The sequence below is a fragment of the Kwoniella shandongensis genome, chromosome 4 (assembly GCF_008629635.2).
Source record: "Kwoniella shandongensis chromosome 4, complete sequence".
Lineage (NCBI taxonomy): Eukaryota > Fungi > Basidiomycota > Tremellomycetes > Tremellales > Cryptococcaceae > Kwoniella > Kwoniella shandongensis.
Genome location: NC_089290.1, coordinates 1,466,003 through 1,486,018, shown reverse-complemented (window position 1 = coordinate 1,486,018; position 20,016 = coordinate 1,466,003). Strand labels below are relative to the sequence as shown.

Below are 20,016 nucleotides of genomic sequence, written 5' to 3'. Positions count from 1 at the left end.
TCCTTTCATCCCGCCCGACTTGCCCAGCCTCATCACACTTCACAACGCGACAGGTCTTTCTATCCAAATCAACCACTTCTAGAGTTGACTCTGCATATCCTGTCCTCGACTATCTTACCACCTCTATACCGATCGACTGCTTGTGAGCGCCGCATCAGTATATATATATATCAACCCGAGGTAAATTCCCGCAAACCAAATCATCGACTGCGCATTCCGCTTCAGCCTCGATAACCAGCCCGTTTCCCTCATCACAACCCGACTCTTCAGACTCACTCCCTTCTATCATCATCATCACCAGAACATCCCTATCATCATGCGAGTAGGAGCTGCAAAGACTTTGTTCGCTAGTCTGGTCCTCGCTTCGTCGGCCTTGGCACAGCGATTCACGACTACGCTTCCGTTTGCTGTGAGTGCACGATCTTACATTTTCTGCTGTCACCTTTCTCTTTTTTCCTTTTCCTCGGCCATTATCTGTCCCCTCGAGTGATCGACGAAACGTGATACACCTATCCTCCATACAGACGATCCCGTTTCCACCTATCCATTTATACATCTTCTGCCCGATGCTGATGTGCCATCCGCTCTATAGGACGGAGACACCCTTGTCCTTTCCACCGGTACAAACGTTCGAGGTGTCGCCACCACCGCTACCATCGCAACGGTCACAGCTGGTGTCGCTGTCACAACAGCAGTCGCTGGAGCGGACGATGACCCGTTGACTACTACTCGGTTGACAACGACGGCTAGAACCACCACTGGCAGGACAACGACCACAGCTGCCAATGGAAGACCTACAACTACGTGAGTTTGCAATCCACTCGGTCTTGTACGGCGGGCGCGTTAGGTTATGTAGCTCGGGGCGGACAGATGGTCTGTGCGCTCAGCACTGTTACAATATTTATGCGTCGCGGATGTAGAAAATGGGGAGATGGATCAGCCAGGAATTTATGTACAAGACACCATGCTGACTTTGATGATTGGTACAGTGCTCAACGAGTTGTCGGTACAGAGGCTACTACCACCGCTGCGCCCATGAGAACTACTACCTATTGGGTCGACACCGGTGATGGATATTGGACTGATTACACTTGGACCGCCAAGACCACCGCGTGAGTGCCAGTGTGCAGCGCATCATACGACATCATCACTAATTCTTGTTTCTATCTCCCGCCAGTCTCCCCACCGTCGCGACTGCCAACGTTCCCGAAGGCACCATTCAAAGCTACGCTTCTTACCAGTCCATCGTCAACTCAGCCGTCCTCGCGGGCGCCGAGGCGTTCGCAGCCAACTCGAGTTCCGCTTCATCAGGAAGTCGACGAGGTGTCCAACCATTCAACGTGGATGGTGTTGTAGGAGGATGGATGACCATGGTACTCGGTATGGTCGGAGCTGGTCTGGGCGTGTTGGTGCTATAGATGGGGTTGGTGGAGAATGATCGATGATCTTCGCAAGAGCGAGGTGTTCCCACAATCCACTTGCCTCTGGCAGTTGGACCTCGATGAAGTTCGAGCCAAGAGCCAAAACCTGTATCCTATCGTTTCTTTGTTTCCTTCTTTCTCTGCATCGTTGAATGGATATTTATCTCCTTCTTCTCACCTATACATGTTTTCTTCCGAATTTCTCTTCTCTTTCGTATGATTATGACAATGATGCAGGATTAGCGATATACAAAGTGGTGTTCTTGGCGTAGCACGGCATGGCTGGGCTTTCACAGCAGTTGTGTTTACCCGAAACGAAGTTGGGAAGCAGGAACCGTTTGGCTTCTTATCCGATCACATCGCATCAACATAGATCTGGTGCCCATGTCTGCACATACTCGTCGATTGATGCTATCAGCATTACTGCTACTGCGTGGATTGTATGAGTGTCGTTGCACTCAGGTTGGTGACAGCGATGTTCCTTGTATGGTGGGGTGATGATCGGATCTGGATTTAGCCGCCACCATCAACACCACGAGCTCGTTCTCAGGAACGGGAGCACGCAACGTTGAATTCCGTTCGTTCTCCGAGAGATGTGTAGTGTTCATCTTCGGTCCGATAACGAGTATTGCAATACATCTTGGTTGTCAAGACACACTCCCTTGTCACTGAAACGTCGTCCTGAAACGATCTTCGCCTACCTAAGCTCAGTCACTACTACTACGAAGGCAACCACACAGCAAGTCGAGTCACCAACTTCCCTCGCCCAACTCAAACTCAATCCAATTCAATCCAATTTAATTCAATCCACCTAGGAAACAACGGACCTCACCTACACTCGCACGATGGCTCAAATCAGTGCTAAACCCTTCCGACTCGCCCTTCTCCAACTGGGTTCCCTCTCCGCCTCCAAAGCGAACAATATCAAAGTAGCTCGAGCCGCCGTCCAAGCTGCAGCTACCTCCTCTCCCAAACCCCAACTGATCGTCCTTCCTGAGATTTGGAACTCCCCATACGCGGTTAGCAGTTTTAGAGAGTATAGCGAGAAAGTACCGAACGTAGGGAGTAAGGTCGATAGCGGGGAAGAGGAGGGTGAGACGATAAAGGCTTTGAGAGAGATGGCGAGGAGTAGTGGTTGTTGGTTGATCGGAGGTGAGTGCCGGTGTACGATTCTTAGTTCTGGTCAAACTTCAATATTGAGACGCTGTGGATTGTGGGCTGTTTGTACATCCCATTCTCACCTCCAAGTGTCGGGAACAAGGGAATTTACCTCGCTCAAAAGCTATCACACAAGACAAGCTCGCTCCGACAGAGAATTAAAACGCATAGATCACCGCGCTGACTATGACTAACCTCTGCGTCCTTCCACGCCCCAGGCTCCATCCCACAACACGAAGAATCGACCGATAACATCTACAACACCTGTACGGTCTACGATCCCGAAGGAACGCTCGTTGCCATCCATCAGAAAGTCCACTTGTTCGATATTGATATCCCTGGAAGACAGACTTTCAAAGTGAGTCGAGTCGAGTCGAGTCGTTTGATCCAGGTGAGGAGTCTGGACAAGCGAACGTTAAACACATTCAGCGACGTGACAGTCTCTGTGTGATGGTGAGGGGAAAGATCTCCAGTGATGAGTCACGGGGGATGGGTCTGGAATCTGCAATCTCGTGTAATGTGCTGTGCTGACTATCTGTTTGTTTTGTCTGGACAAAAGGAATCGGACACTTTGACGGGTGGAAAGACATTGACCACTTTCGACACGCCCTTCGGCAAGATCGGTCTTGGGATCTGCTACGATATTGTAAGTCACCGCTGCTGTCCCTCATCCTCATCCTCATCCTTGGAACAACCTCAATCACTACGTGCGCAATATGTATTTGCCCTGCTAATCATTTTCCGCTGCGCAGCGATTCCCCGAAATGGCACAGATAGCTGCTAGACAAGGTGTGGTCGCTATGATCTACCCTGCTGCCTTTAACATCACAACTGGACCTATGCACTGGACCCTTCTCCAACGAGCGAGGTGAGTTGTCGTTTCCTCGTTAACACAGCCTCTTGGCGATAACCCTTGTAAAGTATGAGTTGTGCGATACTGATCATCATCATTTATTTGTTATTGTGTACAGGGCTGTCGATAATCAGATCTACATCGCAATGTGTTCTCCTGCGCGACACCCTGAAGCTTCGTACCAAGCTGTGAGCCGTCCTGATCCTCATATGATCGTGCAGATGGAAGCTTTGTACTGATGAGTCTCGATCGCAATTTTCTTGCGACGCAGTACGGCCACTCGAGCGTTGTCAACCCTCTGTAAGTGAACCCCCGCTGCAATTTCGCAGACGTGTCGGCCAAACAAATGCTAACTGTCTTGATGTCACAGCGGCGACGTTGTCGTTGAAGCAGGTCACGAGCCAACTACCCTTTACGCCGATATTGGTGAGTCTCCTCGTCGCTCACAATGAAATCGATACCATGACTGATCTTCGTTCTAGACACCGAGTTGTTGGCGACTACGCGTAAAAACCTCCCAGTGACGGTACAACGTCGATTCGATGTGTACCCGGACGTAGCAGCGAACTTCAAGTAGACTTTCTACCATTCCCTGTTTGGTAGGAAAGAACTATGTTTCGAGGATTAGGATGTAGATTCGGGGATGAGAAGAGGTTGGAAATGGAGTTTTGTATATGTGGAGGAGTTAAAGGAACAGTGAATCATGTTCAGTAGCGCGACGGATGTGTTTTCACGTAGCTGTCGGATGTCGACGAGAATATGTTTTGTGTTGGCTTATGATAGATATCATGCATAAACAAGAATATGTCATTGTGGATAGATAGGTTGTAACGCTGTACAGCCCATCAGTGCAACTTCCCTCGTTCCGTTACAGTTCACGGCACAATTTACTTGTTGGCTGATGTTCCTCGTCTCTCTATGGACGAGTGGTCGTGGTGTCCCTACGCAAGTTTCGGCCTACAGTATCATAGTAACGTCAGTCCAGCTCAAACTTTGGAAGGAGGTGAGTCGGAATGTTTGACTGACCATAATCTATCATCTTGGAAATCATGGACGATACGTTTCAGTTCATCAACTTCCACCTTTGAATAAGCAGGCTTGAACCCTAATATTTTCTTGGCTTTGGATCCATCAAAACAGATTGCCATTTCTGCAAGACGAAACGCATCGCGTTAGTGTGTCAAAGTTCAAGTTACGAGTTAGAGTGGCATGCGCTGCCACGTTTCGACTCACTTCTGAAAGCGTGTTCGTCGAGGAAGGGAGTGATGGGCGATGAGTCGATAGGCGGGTTAGATTTGCTCAACATATCTGACCATGCTTGGACGTGCTACATAGACAAATAGGCGTAAGTCAGCGGCCCTCCTCGACTGCCTACAACAGCAAGCCAATCTTTGCAGTGACTTTGTTGACACCTTGCTGGGATAGTAATACTGTAATCGATCCGCCGGCCTCCCTAGGCCGTCGTCCTGCAAAGCACCGAGTCACCCACTCACCATCTCATTGACGTCCTCCACCATCTCTGCGAAATCTGTCTTTGCAAATTGTTGCACCAGCGTGGCCATCGTATTGTTCAGAAAACCAAATTTGATGCCCCAAACCTCCGCTACGGCCTTTGCAAGACTCCCTTGCGTCGAATCGCCCTCGTCTACGATATTGAATAACGGAATAGCAACCTTTCCTTTCTCGGGAACGACGGTGGATATCGTTTTCCATGTTTCGGATGACGAGGCAGATCGTTTGTGCTTCGTAAGTGAGAAAGTGGATGAAGATGAACTAGAGGAAGAAGGGAAGGAAAAGCCTATCGGTGAGGCAGATTGAGATAGGACAGTTTCACGAGGTGTAGAGAGGAGATAGAGCGAGAGGAGGTGGAGCGCTTGGGAGACGTCAAGAGAGTGTATGGTGTTGACTCGGAGATCAGAGCTGGGCAATCAACGTATATATCAGGCCACTCCTCGCTGAAATTGAAGAGATCAAAGGGTGAAGAAGCCAAACCCACTTGTAAAGGAACTTCATCTCCTCTTTCCTGTATGATGTGGCCCTGTCAACGACTAGCCCAACTCTGAATCGCGACGTTCAGATTGCACACTCACAGATACTGATAAACATGACCCACCACCACCCTGGGCAGAGTCTCCCCATCCCACGTTCCCCTACCATACCACGCACCACACCTTATCACACCAAAATTCAATCCTTCCAACCTCCCAATCCCCCTCAAGGTCTCATGCCACCATTTACCTCTTATCCCATCTGGCTTCAGTTCCGCCGATTCGGTATGACCCGCCGAGGATGACGAAGGGAGTGATTTCATCTCGTAGAATGGGAAAGTGAGACGGATGTATGCCCGGGGTTTTAGGGAGGAGGGAAGGGTGGAAGCTGTTGTAGCTAGGGATAAGGCGAGTTGGTACGTGTGCGTTATTTGGATCTGCCATAGTAAGAGGAAGTCAGCACCTGCTATCGCGATGTCGGATTTTATCTCGGCTCATACGATATGAGAGATGCAACGTACCAGTTCCGGCTTGTCGAAAGACGTATCTCCCGTCAAATCAAAGACCACATCAAACCCCTCTCTCCCTTCACCTAACTCCAACTCTTTCTCCTTCCAGTTCTTTGGAGGCGTAAAGACCTCGTCATGTCGCTCGACATTACCCAAATTGATCTGCTTGTATTCGAGCGAGGAGGAAGGGTCGTTTAGAAGGGAGAGGAAGGGGCGGTCGAGATATGTCGTTGGTGGGGAGACGGAATATCGGTCGGCTAGACGGACGAACTGTCGTGGAGCGGAGCGGAGTGTCAGTCATGAACGTTACCGGACTGTGAATCTCGACAGATCGGTTGAAAGCTCACACTGGCTCGTGGTGTCTTCGGATCGAGTAAGTATAAGCATAGTGCTCTGGCTATTGTCGTTGTACCTCCTTTCAGATGGGTGAGACTATCAGCTTCTGCTCCTCCGTCCGGAGACTCCATAGCTGTACTCACCCAGGATCAATACCGCAGGAGGCCTAGTAGGCAAAGCCAGCTTGTCGCTCATCCTGACCACCACTGTGTATACCTCGATGAGCTCGTAGTGATAAGTGCCAACACAACTGAAGAGTTAAGCCCAGGATGAAAGTGGAGCAAGCAGTGCGGAGCGCTGAATTGGGCTCCAAGAAGGTCGAGTTCGAATTCGGACAATCTTGGTTTGTTCGAGTGTGTCCAGTATGTGCTGCAGTAGCTCCAAGACCTGAGGAAGTGTATGTTGCTCTGACGAAGTGATTGATCAAGAGAGATAGAAAGAAGCGGGAATGCGAAACAATAGCACTTTTGCACTTTTGGCTCGGATCCCGAGTTGTTACGCTTGGACCACCTCCACCGACGCGCAGCTCTACGCACAGCAGCACTACTATTACCGTAACCATTTCATACCATGATGCACCGCCTGCGTTCACAGAAAATAATCGTTCAATGCATATATGTCATGTACACGATCCTCTAATCCCTAACACATGCATTCCACCTAAAGCCTCTCGACAACGATAGCAGAAGCCGCACCACCACCATTGCAGATCGCCGCAACACCCTTCTCACCCTTCTTGAGCGCGTGAACGAGGGTGACGACAATTCGACAACCGGAAGATCCGATGGGCTGAAGACGGTACAGACAGGATGAGCGAGGGCTTTGTAAGAGTTGCATACATGTACTCACGTGTCCGAGGGCGACGGCACCACCCTTGATGTTGACCTTTGACCTGTCCAAACCCAACACCCGCTCGGCGGCGACACCGACAACACTGAAAGCCTCGTTGAACTCCCAAAGGGCGATGTCATCCTTGGAAACACCAGCATTCTTGAGGGCGAGAGGAACAGCGAGGGTGGGGGCAGTGGGGAAGTCGATAGGTGCACAAGCAGCGTCGGCGAAACCTGTCGAAGATGAACCCAAAATATGTCAGCTGCATTTCGACTCGCGGACTAAAATGTCAGCTCACCAAGGATCTTGGCAAGGGGCTTCAAGCCCTCCTTCTCGACGACGTCTCCGCTAGCAAGGACGACGGCACTAGCACCGTCGTTCAATGAACTGGCGTTGGCAGCGGTGACAGTTCCGTTCTCCTTTTGGAAGACCGGTCTGATTGATCTGAACTTCTCCTTCAATAACTTCTTGTACTCCTCGTCCTCCTTGACAACGACATCTCCCTTTCTGGTCTTGACGGTGACAGGGGCGATCTCCTCCTCGAACAGACCCTTGGCCCACGCCTCCTCGGCACGAGTGTAAGAAGAGAGACAGAAGTCGTCCTGGTCTTCTCGGGTGATGCTGTGCTTGGCAGCAGTGTGTTCGGCGCAGTTACCCATGGGGACCTTGTTGTAGACGTCGAAGAGACCGTCGACCACGAGAGAGTCCTTAGCCTCGAAGTGACCGAAAGCAGGAGGGTGTCGGGGAGTGAGGAAGCTGTGGGGGAGGATTTAGGGAACAAACAAGTGTGGAAGGATCAGGTATCCGTGTGGACAAGATGGGAAGGAAGGAATAGAAGCAATGCGTCAACGTCATTCCCATCACACTTGTTAATCTACAAACTGATCACTCACGGAGCCTGAGACATGCTCTCGAAACCACCCGCAATCATGATACCCCTCTGGCCGAGCATAATATTTTGAGAAGCAAGCATGATGGCCTTCATACCTGACGCGCAGACCTTGTTGATGGTAGTAGCGTCGGTGGATTCTGGGATGCTGTGGGTATATCAATATCAGCAAGTATTCAACATGTCCAGACATGATACTCGTGTCGTCTTCCTCACGCTTGAGGCCTTTTGTACCGACAAGATACTGTCAATGAGGAAGTCCAGACAACTCACCCAGCACCGATACCAACTTGTCTCGCTGGACTCTGTCCAACACCTGCCTGAACGACATTACCGAGGTAAATCTCCTCAATCTGCTCTGGCTTCAAAGAGGCCTTCTCGATGGCATGTTTGACAGCTACGACACCGAGTTGAGGAGCGGTGAGGGTGGCGAGGGCTCCGTCCTTGGCTCCGATGGGAGTTCGGGAGGCGGAGACGATGTATACGGATTGAGTGGACTATACTTGTGTATCGAGGGGTGCAGGTGAGAGGGGAAGACGCGTCGGTTATTGGTGATGGATCCAATAGGAAGGAGAAAGAGGGCATCGTTTGAAGAAGACGAGGCGTAGTGGTGAGTGCGTGAATGGTATCACATTCACATGAGTAGAGGAGGGCAACAAAAGTCGAGTCATTCATCAGCTCGGTTCACCTACGGTAACCCCACCCGCCACCCATCTGGTTGTACACGGGTCAAGAAACACTACCACTCACCATATTAGATATTCTCGTATGTATTACTTTTGTATTGATGAGTGAGGATGTTGATGCCGGGTATCTTGTTCCTATTTGCTTTATAATAGTGCGAGCAGTAGCAGTAGTATGAACAGTGTTGAACATTTGATGATATCTTTTGTTGTAATCTCGTACGAGTTGTTGCTGCAGGAGAGATACAACTGGAACTGGAATTTGGGGCAGGGAGTGAACAAGAGCGGATCCCTTTAAATAGGGTCCAAACAGCGTGGTAATATCTCCTGGATCACGTGGCACATTCACCTGACATATAACCATGCACTGGGGACAATTAATTTAGTAGCATCTATGCATGTATCCAAAAAGGGGGGGGAGTGTAGTTCAGTCGTATATACAAGTTCCATGTTCTGTTTTCCGCGGGATCGTACTATCTATGATATCGTACGACGAGTCATCTAAAGCCAAAGAAGAAAAAGAGAGAGAGAGGGGTTTTGTCCGTTGTCCGTTTCGTCTGAAGATTCGATTACACTGTAACAACACGATTAGGATTGGTCCATCTCAACAAAAAAACGTCACTTACCGTATTTGCCGAAAAGAGGGATCAAAGTCTGAGCAAGGGTGTATGAGAAGACAAGTTTAGGTCCAACGACGAGAATCTACGAATGGGCAATTCGGTTAGCCTGATATTCAAGGTGACTCGAGTCAATAATTGCTATAGGACCCACCTTGGGGGTCAATCCCTTGAAGAAAGATCCGACACCTTCTTGTCTGATCATATCCCTAATGATGGTGACACCGCCGACTTGAGAGTTGAAGTTGGCATTTTGAATTCGGGTCTTGACGACATCAAGAGGAGCAGCGACGGTGATGGAAGCGACGGCACCTGCAATAGATGCGACAAAGTCTTGAAAGCGAGACAAACATCAGCATGACGTTCATACTCGTATATTTCGTTGATAGTCGTCCACTCACTCTGGCCCCAAGTAGCTTGAGAGTAGTCGGAGAGCTTGAAGATGTACTCCTTGGCGACGGCAGAACCACCGAAGAGCTAGTCGAGCAAAGCAATCAGCTTCTGGATCTCCGCGAGCACACAGTTGACTCGCTACTCACGGCGAAACTACCCGGCGCATTTCGGGCCATTGTCCATCCCCATCCTCGGTAAAGAGCACCGATACCTTCGTCAGTGACGAGCTTGAGCAGACCTCGTCCTCGGATAGCATCAGGGTTGGTCTGCATCTTGATCTTGAGGACGTCGAGAGGGAGAAGAACGACTTCTCCGATACCAGTCAAACTGAAATGGGGTAGTGGATGTCAGTATCGGTTGACGCGCCTAAGGTCCAGCTCGACAGAGAGGACTAGTGATATCGATAAGAGATGTTGACTCGACTCACCTTCCGGCAGTAGCATGCATCAACATACCACCAGTCTTCTTTCCGAATGTAGACCTGAACCAATCTCCTCCATTCGAATCAATGACATCCCTGAACCAAGGCTGACCTCCAAACTTGTACACTCGCTGGGCGATCTTGTATCCCGCAGCATAACCGAGACCTGGGAAGAGGGAGAGGAATTTCTGGTGGATAGGGGCAGTGGCGGCTGATCGGAAGAGGACGGTGTTGAGGGATGTAGTTGAGAGAGAAGCTTTGTTTGACATGAGTCGTTTGGCTACTGTGTCCTAACGGAGAGAACGAAAGACATCAGCTCGGGGTTTAGCAATCTTCAGAGTCCGACTGGATTGCCAATTGGTGTTGGGAGCGGAGACATACGACAGGGTGGAAGACCATCAATTCAGCAACACCTATGACGAAAACACAATCAGTTTGTGAAGCTCTCAAACCCATACCCGACCGAGTCGAACGAATGATCACCTACCTGAGGCACCTGATCCCAAGATTCTCGCAGCGCCAGACTCTCTCTTCCCCATTCGACCATCAGCAGGAGGAGACATCGTAGCGTGTTATAGGATTTCTATAAGTCTAAGTGAGAGAAGGGGGTATAAGCTAGTAGACAAGAGAACAGATAATCTATGGGGATGGTGATCAGCATATACATACGGTATCAGTGTCCAACTTTTTGTACGTTTCTCTTCTCATAATTCCAGGCACAGAAAAGGAGCAAGTAGGATCTGATCTGATCCCGGGGGTATAGTTGTAATGCCACAATCGGAGAAATACGGGATTACAACTTGCTCGGAGTGAGTGACTGAGGGTGGTATCCCGCTTGCTGCTGCTTGCATGGTGCTTGCTTGGATGCTGCTTCGACGTTGGCCATACACTCATTGTGATGTATACTAGCTTACAAGTCTTGAGACAGATACGACCTCACTACTCACTTCTCAGTCAACAACTCCCTCCCTCAAAATGTTGCCCACAGCCGCTCGTCGTTCTCTCGCCGGTTTGATCCCCCCAAAGATCGCTACTCCTAATGCGGTTGTACGTTCTCTCTACTTTTACACTGTCCTCGTCATCTCGAGCCTCATCGCTATCATACTTTGACCTCGAGTGAATGATGGAAGGAACGTTCCGCTGATATGTAAACTCCTCATAGTCCTCCGGTACAACCTCGGTCCGAACTGCTCAGGTTATCGACTTTTACTCCAAGCTTCCAAAGGGTGCAAAGCCCGCTTCTGAGCGAGCGGGTGGTTTGAGAGGACGATACTTTGAGGGAAAGAACGCTAGCGGGTGAGTGATGGAGTGGCCATCGTGGACTGCCGATGGGATACGGTGTTTCAGGAAGTTCGGAATGGAGCGAGAGCAAGAACGGGACGGGAAGGTGTAGGGAGATGTGATGCGAATGGGATATCAGTCGGACAAAGTGGTATGAGAGGATACGTGGGGCAGGAGGGCTGGAGGATGGTAGCACTCACGTTTCCTGCAACATGCGCTGACATCTATATTCAACCCCTGCAGCAAGCCCCTCGTCGCTACCATCGGTATTCTCTTCCTCATCGGTTACACCATCGACTACAACAGTGCGTAGCAATCTGTTCAGATCTGACAATGGTACACAAGGCAGAACGCTGATCAAATCCTTCTCGTCTCCTATTATTGTTCTTCTACGTCCTGCTCCCGTCTCATCACGCACCTCGTCAACTCCAACTGCTTACTTCCCTCTTGCGCTCTCGTCCGATTTCCACTTCATAGTGCACCTCAAGCACCACAAGAACGGCCACCACTAGAGGGAGACTTGCAAGGGCTAGGATCTTGTATAGTGAGGTAGTGGAGAGGAGAAAAATGCATAAACTTTCCGGATGATTGTGTATCAGATGGTTTTGGGGACGTTATGATTAAGAGAACAGTGTTGGATGTCATGAGTTGAATGGGGATGTCGGCCGAATGTTACTATACTACAGGAAGAGCGGTGAAACGGTTCGTCGTCACGAATGCGTCTTGTGTGCAGTTCCTCTGGCGGATTGCTGTATCGCAACGCCCGAACAGACCGCGTGTATCTGGCCATGCTTTTGTGCATAGTGTGGATCGTCAAGCTGTTTTGAGGCAAGCAGCGGACAAAACGTATATAAGCAGAGCAGAGCAGACAGTGAATGACGGAATCAAATTTCACACAACCGCTACCGCTGAGAGAACCTCTGCTCGCAACCAAAAGTTCAAAATCGCCGACCGTTCTTCACTGCTTCAACTCTTCCATTCATTAATAAATATATCTGCACTTAACAACTCTCGATAATGTTCGCGACCCGTCAACCGCTCCTTGCAGCAGCTCGATCACTGACTACGCGAGGCCACAAACCCCCTCCTTTGCGATCCCCAACTCCTATCCCTAAACCTAAAAATGTCGATCCCCTAGCACCGTCTTCTTCTTCCTCAACAGCCACAGCCACAGCCACTGGTTCGTCATCATCGGCAAGCTCATCATTGGAGGCACAAGAAGGAGAGGGGGAAGGGGGGTGGTATAATGTTGGAAGGAGTTCAGGGGGTGAATTGCCAGTTTATTCAAAGATCAGGAATGGGGGTGGGATCACTACTGTTGTAAGGAAGGTTGAGGTGAGTGAACGGTTGAATTCATCGTCGTCGGTGTACAGTGTGTTGTGGAAGCCTCGCAAGTTGTTCGGGGAGGGGAGGCTAGTAAGGCGGGTGTGGGAGTCGAAAGGACTGCATGCTGATTGGATTGTTGGACATTACTCGTGTGATAGGGAGATCTCACTGTAAGTACACAATACACATCTCTGTCGAGATGTTCAACTCGGAACGCGATCGAGCGAAGCTGACAATCACTTCCTACTATCTCCTTCCGCTCCATTCGAAACAACCAACGAATTGTGAACCTTCCCGCTACCCCCCCACAGACGATCCAAAAACAACTAAACGCATATTTCGCTCAATCGCATATCGATCCCTTTTCTCATCCCCCTAGCGTGACTATTAGACCGACAAATGGGCATTTACAAGTCAAGGGACATTGGGTCGAGGAAGTTAAAGGGTGGTTGGAAGGAAAGGGTTTCTAGAGGCGAAGTCATGAGTAACGGGCAATGAGCATGGATCATCTACATTTCAGACAATCGACTCTGTCACAATGGGCAGGCACAGAACGAGACATGCGTGCTTCCAATCTGGAAAGTCGGTGTGCATCGATTTAGGCTGCATACTGACTGAAATAGTGCGTACTATTGCCTGACGGTGACTAACGGGATCTCCTATGTGCTCGAACGGGTAAGATATTCCCGACATCGTTTCTGACATGAAGCCAAGACGAAGGGCCGGGCAGTCGAATGCCCTGCCTTTGAGGTTGGACGCATAACACCATCATTATTTCGTTGCCCATAGCGAACACGTCCAACGTCTGCCCATCCCACAGAGCGTGGTCGAGAGCGGATAGTAGGCGGCCTGGACGCTGGCTCGAAATGTAGACTGAACGAGTCGGGCCATTGCGATTGAGTCACGTCGTGCCGCTTGTTGGCAAAATTAAGGCCGGAAATCTCTTCTCGTGAGGAGTCGCAGCTTCTCAAGCCTGTTACCGTGAGGGCACAAATCCGGAAGATCCTGTTATCCGCCTAACAATCGACGATGAGATCAGTCCCGATTCTCGCTAATCTCCTGATCCACGCTACTACTCACCTGGACCGATCACCCATTGTCCTACGATCGACCCATCACCGCCTTTACCCATCACCGGATGGAGTACCACACCCTTCAGAAACCTCTGCAATCTAGGTTGTCGATCTTCCAAGAACTTTTCAGAGAATTTGGCTACAATACCAGGCCATTAGCTCAACGTGCTAAGTTAGAAGGATTGTCGCGGTGACGTACAGATATGGGCTTTACCAGGTAAAGGTGGGATAGCAGCTTCTAGCTCCTGCACCATAAACGAGTACCGAGTCAGCTTGTGTCGACTACGCGCACTTGCGTTACACACAGCAAAAGGAAGAGGGCGGCGTTGTCGGTGCAGAAGGAAAGCCGACTCACAGGATATCGGGCTTTCAATGCCGAGCGAAGGTTGACGAAATCCGTATACCGCCTGAGGATATTGATGTTTCCTCCCTGCAGTTTTACGGTCAGCTCGGACAGTTGTCTTTGCTCACAAGTAGCACAAGTCCTGGATCTTGATGTGGAAAAGAGGACTCACATTTCGTAGTCCGATATCAATATCGTAGACTGAAGTATAAAATCGTGTTCGTCAACAAACGTCCTTCCGTCCGGTGGTACAAGTGTATTCATAATTAAGAACAGGCCGGTACAGCCTCTGAGCCTCTGGAAGGTTGCCCACTCACCAACGTACGCACCGACTTTACCCATATCTGTCCAGCTTTTCCCTCCTACAACTTTCCAGCCTCGTATTACCACTTGTCTCGCAAACACTTCGTTTTCCGATCGTGCGACGGTCATACCGTCCCCGTTGCCAATCACCTCATCGTAGGATGGGACGTTGTCTGTGGTCGAGCTCGTGCTTGTGCTTGTTATCTGCTCAGAAGATCTCGCACCGCCTATTGTTGTCGATATTCCCGTCGAATGAATAGTCGGTATCCCTCCACGGGTACTAGACTTTTGTCGGTCGCCTCTATGCATTCGAACGAGATCTCTCAGACCCAAAGTCGGTTTCTCTCCATTCTTCGAAGTGGATACGGTGACCGTCGTTCCTACAGCCGGAGCAAGATGATCGAACGATTCTTCCTCCGATGTGAGGGACGAGGTGGACGAGCTGGGAGAAGGAGGCAGAGGAGCGAGTGTGGAGCGTGTCGGGATGGCCGTAGAAGGAGGTGAGGGCGGCAGTGGGGCCATCGTACAGCGACTGTGGGACAGAGCAGAAGCAGCGATCGATACTATGCAAAAGAGAAAGAATCAGAGGACGATGAAGTGATCATTGTTATTGTTGGGCAGTGATCGGGCCGTGGATCAACCGGTTACTCTCCTCGCAAGCACGCAGGGGAATTTGATTCCGTCATCGTTCTCGGCAAGATGCCGCTTGAGCTTCCCAAAAGTTCGATCGGCTCGGTCAGTCAATCCTATTCATACACACATATACGATCCACCTTCAATAGCGTCAATCAATCTTTATTGTACCGCCTGAGACCAAGACCCTCAAATATATACGCTACCGTCACTCCCTGACCAGCACATTTACTATCATAACAGTCACGATGTTCGGCTTCGGCTCTTCCTCTTCCTCTTCTTCCAGCTCCTCCTCCGCCAGTAGCGCTGAGATCGAAGCTCCCGCACCTACTCGACAACAAAGACAACAATGCTGGTCGACCCGAGATGCCTATTTCGCATGCTTGGACAAGAATAAAGTCTACGTACCGGGTGATGAGGTGAAGAAGGACGATAAAGGGAAAGAGGTACAAGGTGGTTTTTGTTCAGAAGAGAGGGTAGGGTATGAGAATGCTTGTGGGAAGAGTTGGGTGAGTGGACTTGTGGATCTGATACATATGGAGTGGGAAGAACGACGTCTCAGCAACGCTTCGTTGTGAACGCAGAGTGAGAGGGGAACGAGAATACTAGGCAGTGCGGCATCTTGACACCCTGGCCACACTTTGGACAGGGTGACAAGGACGTCCACCTTGTCCCACACGTTTAGTCCCAACGGCAAACGGTCGTCCTTTGAAAGAGTATCAGCAGTACAGGATGCTTGTGATTGAACGATCTTATGCTGATATAATACACGTTTCCCGCAGATCGACTACTTTAACAAACGACGAATACTCGAACTCAGAAGACAAGCAACGATCCACGCTGCTGAACAGAGCGGGAACCAACAGGCTGCCGATGCTTGGAGATCCGTCAGCGGAACATCACAAAACGCCAAATAGACGCTGGGTCTAGGAGATCTCGTACTTGGACGCAGGAGGCAGGGACGTAGATACCATGGTCATATCGATTGTGGACGGGAGTTGATGGAAGGACTTTTGAGAGAAAGCATAGTAGAAACACCTCTACTCATATATGGCATGTTACGACGAATTGCACCCCTCATAAGCGCAACCAGCTCGATTCGCGACTTGCTCGTTCGCAACATGATGACTTGTCTGCATATGATGCCTAGATGACGTTACAAGGCACTTCTAACATGATTCGCTTCATATCCGTCTCTTCAACCCTCTCCTGTCGCCAGCTCGTTACTTGAGCAGTTCCTCAAGAACCTGGTTGAACGCGCATCAGCTTCGCCATTCGGTGAGAGAGCAACCCAGACGATACTCACACTATTATATGACGCCGGGTTCACGTTGTTCCCTCTATAATTCAGTCTCTTTAGAATCGCAATCTGCAGAACTTCGTCAGCCTTGCCGATCTTGAACAATCCACACGAGAACCACTCACCACCTGAGGTCTTGGGAAACCCATATCAGTGAACGAAGCCACATTATCCTCTGTCAGTCCAGCCATCTCAGCGTCAGTCGCCTGGCCTCCAAGAGCAGCTTTTGATTTATGCGTGGGTGCTTGCGCGTACGCTTGCGCCCAGTGACGAGCGGTAGCGTTGAAAGATTCTCGGTCTGCCAAGTAGTGCTTTGCCACTGTGTCATCCGAAAAAGGTTAGTGCAGTCCTACGACGAACAGGACCTCCCAAAATGGGAAGAGGGTCAAATGGCTTATTGCACGGGTAGACAGACATACCTTCGGCATCCTGAGGGTCATTAGGAACGGGGTCACAAAGAAGTGATTGTAATGAAATGAGGGTCGATTTGAGGGTGAGAACCTGATAAGTCGGTGTCAGATCTGTCTGCCAGGAATAGTCAGACTTATCAACAAGCTCACCGGTGACCATGCGTCTTTCAGAATATCTGCACCGTCCGTCAATATCAAAACGCCTCTGAACACAGCTTTTGAAACGTACCAAGACAAATTGCACCCTAGAGTGAACAATCATATCAGCAATGCCATTGTACGTTGACCGGTGTATGAAGCGACTCACACTAGCCGACGATATGTTGGGGTCTGCGAGCAACAAATCAGGCCGGTCAGTATGCTCAATAGAGCCGAGGAAGGCCATCATGCAACATACGGTAGACTTTTCTGTATAGGTTATAGCCTTGTCAGTATCGAGCTAATGTATTGATTAGCGCGCACCACACTTACGTTATGAACTTCATCTTAACTGGCTGAAAGGGGTATGCGTCTGGGATTTTGATGTCCTATTATAACAACATCATGGGTGTCAGGTGAGCTTGCAGCCCTGGACAACAGGCGTATTCCGGGTCAAATCGAATAGGAAGTCGTCACACGTACAACTTCGTAGTAGCCTCCTTCATACGGTGTATCGGGCTACAAGGGCGAGTCAGCTGCAAAGCTCTTGTGTTGCAGCTCGAATAAGTGGAACATACGGGTCCGGGGAAAGCACCGATGAGGTGGAACGGGGACTCGTCAATCACTGTGAGGCTTCCATAATCAGTCGGATGCCACTATATGAAGCACGAATCTTCCACGACTCCAATAGCACCATGCAAGGGGACACTGAAACGATTGGACGTACTTTCTATTGAGATCTGACTCGTCTTATCCTTTGCACAATCTACCAGCGGGTACGAATCAGCTTCCGAGCCAGTTCGTCGATCCAAGTCCTAACATGTAAGCTGTGTGAGCACTGATCACTCACCCTTGATCTCCTTCTGCACACGACGTAATCGAGCGTCTGACATTTCGGCTAATTAAGGCTGGGTTCGATTTGTATCTTATGTAGGACTAGGATTCGGCCAGAAGGATGCTGTGTTCAGTTGTGAAAGAATGATCGCGCGCTATTGGTTTGTTGTGGGAATGATTTAGTATGCAAGTTGAAGTTGAAGTCGAGAACAAGAATAGAATCGCCTGGAGGACTGAAGTTGGTTGTTAACCGGAAGCATTGCGACGAGGCAAAGCGATCGGGAGGTCGACAATCTTACACGTCATCACTTTTTTGGCGTACTTTAAACCAAAGTTGAAAAATCTGATTTGTGAAGTGGGTTTGTTGTTGATCGTGCGTCACTCATCCGTATACGACTAAGGTCAGAGAGCAACCAACGTGTCACAATGGATATCGACGGAGAAGAAAGTGCCATGAATGCCGGTCCTTCGACAGGTGCTGCTTCGGGCAGTACTGAAGAGGCAAGACCCGAAGCTATGAGCAAGAATGCTATGAAACGAGCTGCTAAGCAGGTATGTTTGATGTTTGACTTCTTATCACCCAGTCGCAGCTATCACACCCCGTCCTTTGGGTGAGCTCAAAAGGAGTGATATGGTGATCGCTGATCTTAACCCGTGTTTTCGTGGTCAGGCTCGAATGGAAGCTGTCAAACCACTCAAAAGAGCAGCCGAAAAAGAACGACGTAAAATCCGTACGGCCCAACTCGCGAAAGGATATGCAGAAGGTACATTGACAGAAGAGGAGAGAGAGATTGTGGAAAGACGGAAGAGGTTGGAGAAACAACGTAAAGTGGCGAGAAGGAAAGCTGAACATGGGGAAGAAGGGGATGGGTGGGGTGGTGGAGTTGTGGTGGATTTGGGTTTTGATGAGTTGATGAATGAGCAGGTGAGTGATAGCTTTTCGAGACGAGTCGATGGGGGACACCAAGATGAGGTGCTTGTACAAGTGAAAGAAGAGATCATGAGAGAAGGACATGACAAAAAGGCGAAGTTGATGACTCAAGCTGATTCTTTCGTTCTCGATTCGCAGGAAATCGCATCAATGTCACAACAACTAGGTTATCTATACTCGACCAACCGTACGGCCAAGCTCCCTATCAAAACGATCCTACATACCACATTTTCACCTGCTGCCGCACCTCGACTGTGGGAGAAGATGGTTAACTCCAACTGGGGCAAATGGAATAGATGTTATTGGTGGTCCGAAGGGTTGGACAATCTGAAGTCGGCCCTGGACGGCAAAAGTACTGCTCCCTTCGAAAAGGGGCCCTCCTCAACGGAGAAAGAAGGGCTAGAAGGGTGTTTGTCTGGACCGAATCTTCCTTCAGGATTGGAGGCGGGGAAACATAAGCTGGTGTATCTCTCTGCAGACGCAGAGGAAGAGTTGAGCACGTTGAGCGAGGACGAGGTGTACATCATCGGTGGAATCGTGGACAGGAATCGATACAAGGTGGGTTTGATATCTGTCAAATGATACTGAGTGGAACTGACGTGCTGCTGTGACCGTCTAGAACCTGTGTCAGGATAAGGCGGAAAAGCTTGGAATTCGAACTGCTAGACTACCAATCGGAACGTACCTCGCCAATCTCCCTACGAGGAAAGTGTTGACTGTCAACCAGGTATGTCTGTCTCCCAGCTACCCTACTGATATGAAGAATATTATGATAAGCACAGCTGACGACGGTGCTCTTCAAACAGGTGTTCGAGATCTTACTACGATATCTCGAGCTACAGGACTGGGCAGCGGCATTCGAAGCTGTCATTCCCCAACGAAAGTTTATGACAAGTGGACGGAAGACGAGACGGAAGCAAGGTGGTGAGGAAGGCAAGGAAGATGGTGAGGAACACGAATCGGATCATGATGAAGTTGGAGAAGAGGTAAACGAGGCAGCTGAGGATACCGAGGTACCAGCTGTTGCAGAGTCATGATTGCGATATGCATTTTCTTGATGATGATTCACATTGCTGCGACGCACGATTCTAGCTGTGGCGGTGACTTTCGACTTGAGGCGCAGATGTCAAAAATATTGTTCGTGTTGTGTTTGGTTCCAAAATCCAGTAATATCGAAAATTCCGTGTCCATATGTCCGGTCGGGTTGACATGTAGCATGCAAGTCCTGCCAGAGAGGAGGGGACGTAAGAGAGCTCAGGAGGACATTATGTACTATATGCCCAACATGTCTATTTGCAGGTCTGCGGGTGCCACAAAGGTTGAACGCGGAATCAAATTCCGAATC

At 49.7% G+C, this 20,016-nt stretch overlaps 10 protein-coding genes across 10 annotated transcripts; 5 read left to right on the top strand and 5 right to left on the bottom strand.

The window, feature by feature from the left end:
- Positions 1-316: 316 nt before the first annotated feature.
- Positions 317-1,418, top strand: CI109_102574 (uncharacterized protein; the record flags this gene model as incomplete). The annotated part of the gene is made up of 4 exons (XM_032006934.1): positions 317-409; positions 593-804; positions 990-1,112; positions 1,178-1,418. 4 exons carry the CDS (start codon positions 317-319, stop codon positions 1,416-1,418), a joined length of 669 nt encoding a protein of 222 aa, XP_031858715.1.
- An 848-nt stretch (positions 1,419-2,266) lies between these two features.
- Positions 2,267-4,009, top strand: CI109_102573 (uncharacterized protein; the record flags this gene model as incomplete). Its single annotated transcript, XM_032006935.1, has 8 exons — positions 2,267-2,573; positions 2,798-2,937; positions 3,139-3,225; positions 3,332-3,447; positions 3,551-3,620; positions 3,704-3,732; positions 3,803-3,858; positions 3,915-4,009. The coding sequence occupies 8 exons, from the start codon at positions 2,267-2,269 to the stop codon at positions 4,007-4,009; spliced, it is 900 nt and encodes a 299-aa protein (XP_031858716.1).
- A 364-nt stretch (positions 4,010-4,373) lies between these two features.
- Positions 4,374-6,460, bottom strand: CI109_102572 (uncharacterized protein; the record flags this gene model as incomplete). Its single annotated transcript, XM_032006936.1, has 9 exons — positions 4,374-4,389; positions 4,459-4,582; positions 4,666-4,759; positions 4,926-5,352; positions 5,429-5,455; positions 5,523-5,857; positions 5,942-6,199; positions 6,277-6,344; positions 6,409-6,460. The coding sequence occupies 9 exons, from the start codon at positions 6,458-6,460 to the stop codon at positions 4,374-4,376; spliced, it is 1,401 nt and encodes a 466-aa protein (XP_031858717.1).
- A 465-nt stretch (positions 6,461-6,925) lies between these two features.
- CI109_102571 (uncharacterized protein) lies at positions 6,926-8,738 on the bottom strand (the record flags this gene model as incomplete). Its single annotated transcript, XM_032006937.1, has 6 exons — positions 6,926-7,054; positions 7,115-7,329; positions 7,395-7,852; positions 7,990-8,133; positions 8,259-8,482; positions 8,736-8,738. 6 exons carry the CDS (start codon positions 8,736-8,738, stop codon positions 6,926-6,928), a joined length of 1,173 nt encoding a protein of 390 aa, XP_031858718.1.
- A 548-nt stretch (positions 8,739-9,286) lies between these two features.
- On the bottom strand, positions 9,287-10,662 carry CI109_102570 (uncharacterized protein; the record flags this gene model as incomplete). Its single annotated transcript, XM_032006938.2, has 7 exons — positions 9,287-9,370; positions 9,440-9,618; positions 9,687-9,762; positions 9,825-10,005; positions 10,106-10,389; positions 10,481-10,512; positions 10,587-10,662. The coding sequence occupies 7 exons, from the start codon at positions 10,660-10,662 to the stop codon at positions 9,287-9,289; spliced, it is 912 nt and encodes a 303-aa protein (XP_031858719.2).
- A 412-nt stretch (positions 10,663-11,074) lies between these two features.
- Positions 11,075-11,892, top strand: CI109_102569 (uncharacterized protein; the record flags this gene model as incomplete). The annotated part of the gene is made up of 4 exons (XM_032006939.2): positions 11,075-11,146; positions 11,262-11,395; positions 11,624-11,685; positions 11,858-11,892. The coding sequence occupies 4 exons, from the start codon at positions 11,075-11,077 to the stop codon at positions 11,890-11,892; spliced, it is 303 nt and encodes a 100-aa protein (XP_031858720.2).
- Positions 11,893-13,714: 1,822 nt separating this feature from the next.
- Positions 13,715-14,947, bottom strand: CI109_102568 (uncharacterized protein; the record flags this gene model as incomplete). Its single annotated transcript, XM_032006941.1, has 6 exons — positions 13,715-13,722; positions 13,787-13,918; positions 13,979-14,024; positions 14,135-14,209; positions 14,295-14,323; positions 14,440-14,947. 6 exons carry the CDS (start codon positions 14,945-14,947, stop codon positions 13,715-13,717), a joined length of 798 nt encoding a protein of 265 aa, XP_031858722.1.
- A 359-nt stretch (positions 14,948-15,306) lies between these two features.
- Positions 15,307-15,975, top strand: CI109_102567 (uncharacterized protein; the record flags this gene model as incomplete). Its single annotated transcript, XM_032006942.1, has 2 exons — positions 15,307-15,567; positions 15,841-15,975. 2 exons carry the CDS (start codon positions 15,307-15,309, stop codon positions 15,973-15,975), a joined length of 396 nt encoding a protein of 131 aa, XP_031858723.1.
- A 306-nt stretch (positions 15,976-16,281) lies between these two features.
- CI109_102566 (uncharacterized protein) lies at positions 16,282-17,799 on the bottom strand (the record flags this gene model as incomplete). Its single annotated transcript, XM_032006943.1, has 13 exons — positions 16,282-16,305; positions 16,365-16,427; positions 16,484-16,677; positions 16,778-16,859; positions 16,919-16,944; positions 16,998-17,013; positions 17,076-17,098; positions 17,166-17,176; positions 17,240-17,295; positions 17,390-17,425; positions 17,485-17,531; positions 17,634-17,672; positions 17,757-17,799. The coding sequence occupies 13 exons, from the start codon at positions 17,797-17,799 to the stop codon at positions 16,282-16,284; spliced, it is 660 nt and encodes a 219-aa protein (XP_031858724.1).
- A 367-nt stretch (positions 17,800-18,166) lies between these two features.
- CI109_102565 (uncharacterized protein) lies at positions 18,167-19,708 on the top strand (the record flags this gene model as incomplete). Its single annotated transcript, XM_032006944.1, has 5 exons — positions 18,167-18,292; positions 18,411-18,665; positions 18,810-19,229; positions 19,291-19,398; positions 19,478-19,708. The coding sequence occupies 5 exons, from the start codon at positions 18,167-18,169 to the stop codon at positions 19,706-19,708; spliced, it is 1,140 nt and encodes a 379-aa protein (XP_031858725.1).
- Positions 19,709-20,016: the final 308 nt, after the last annotated feature.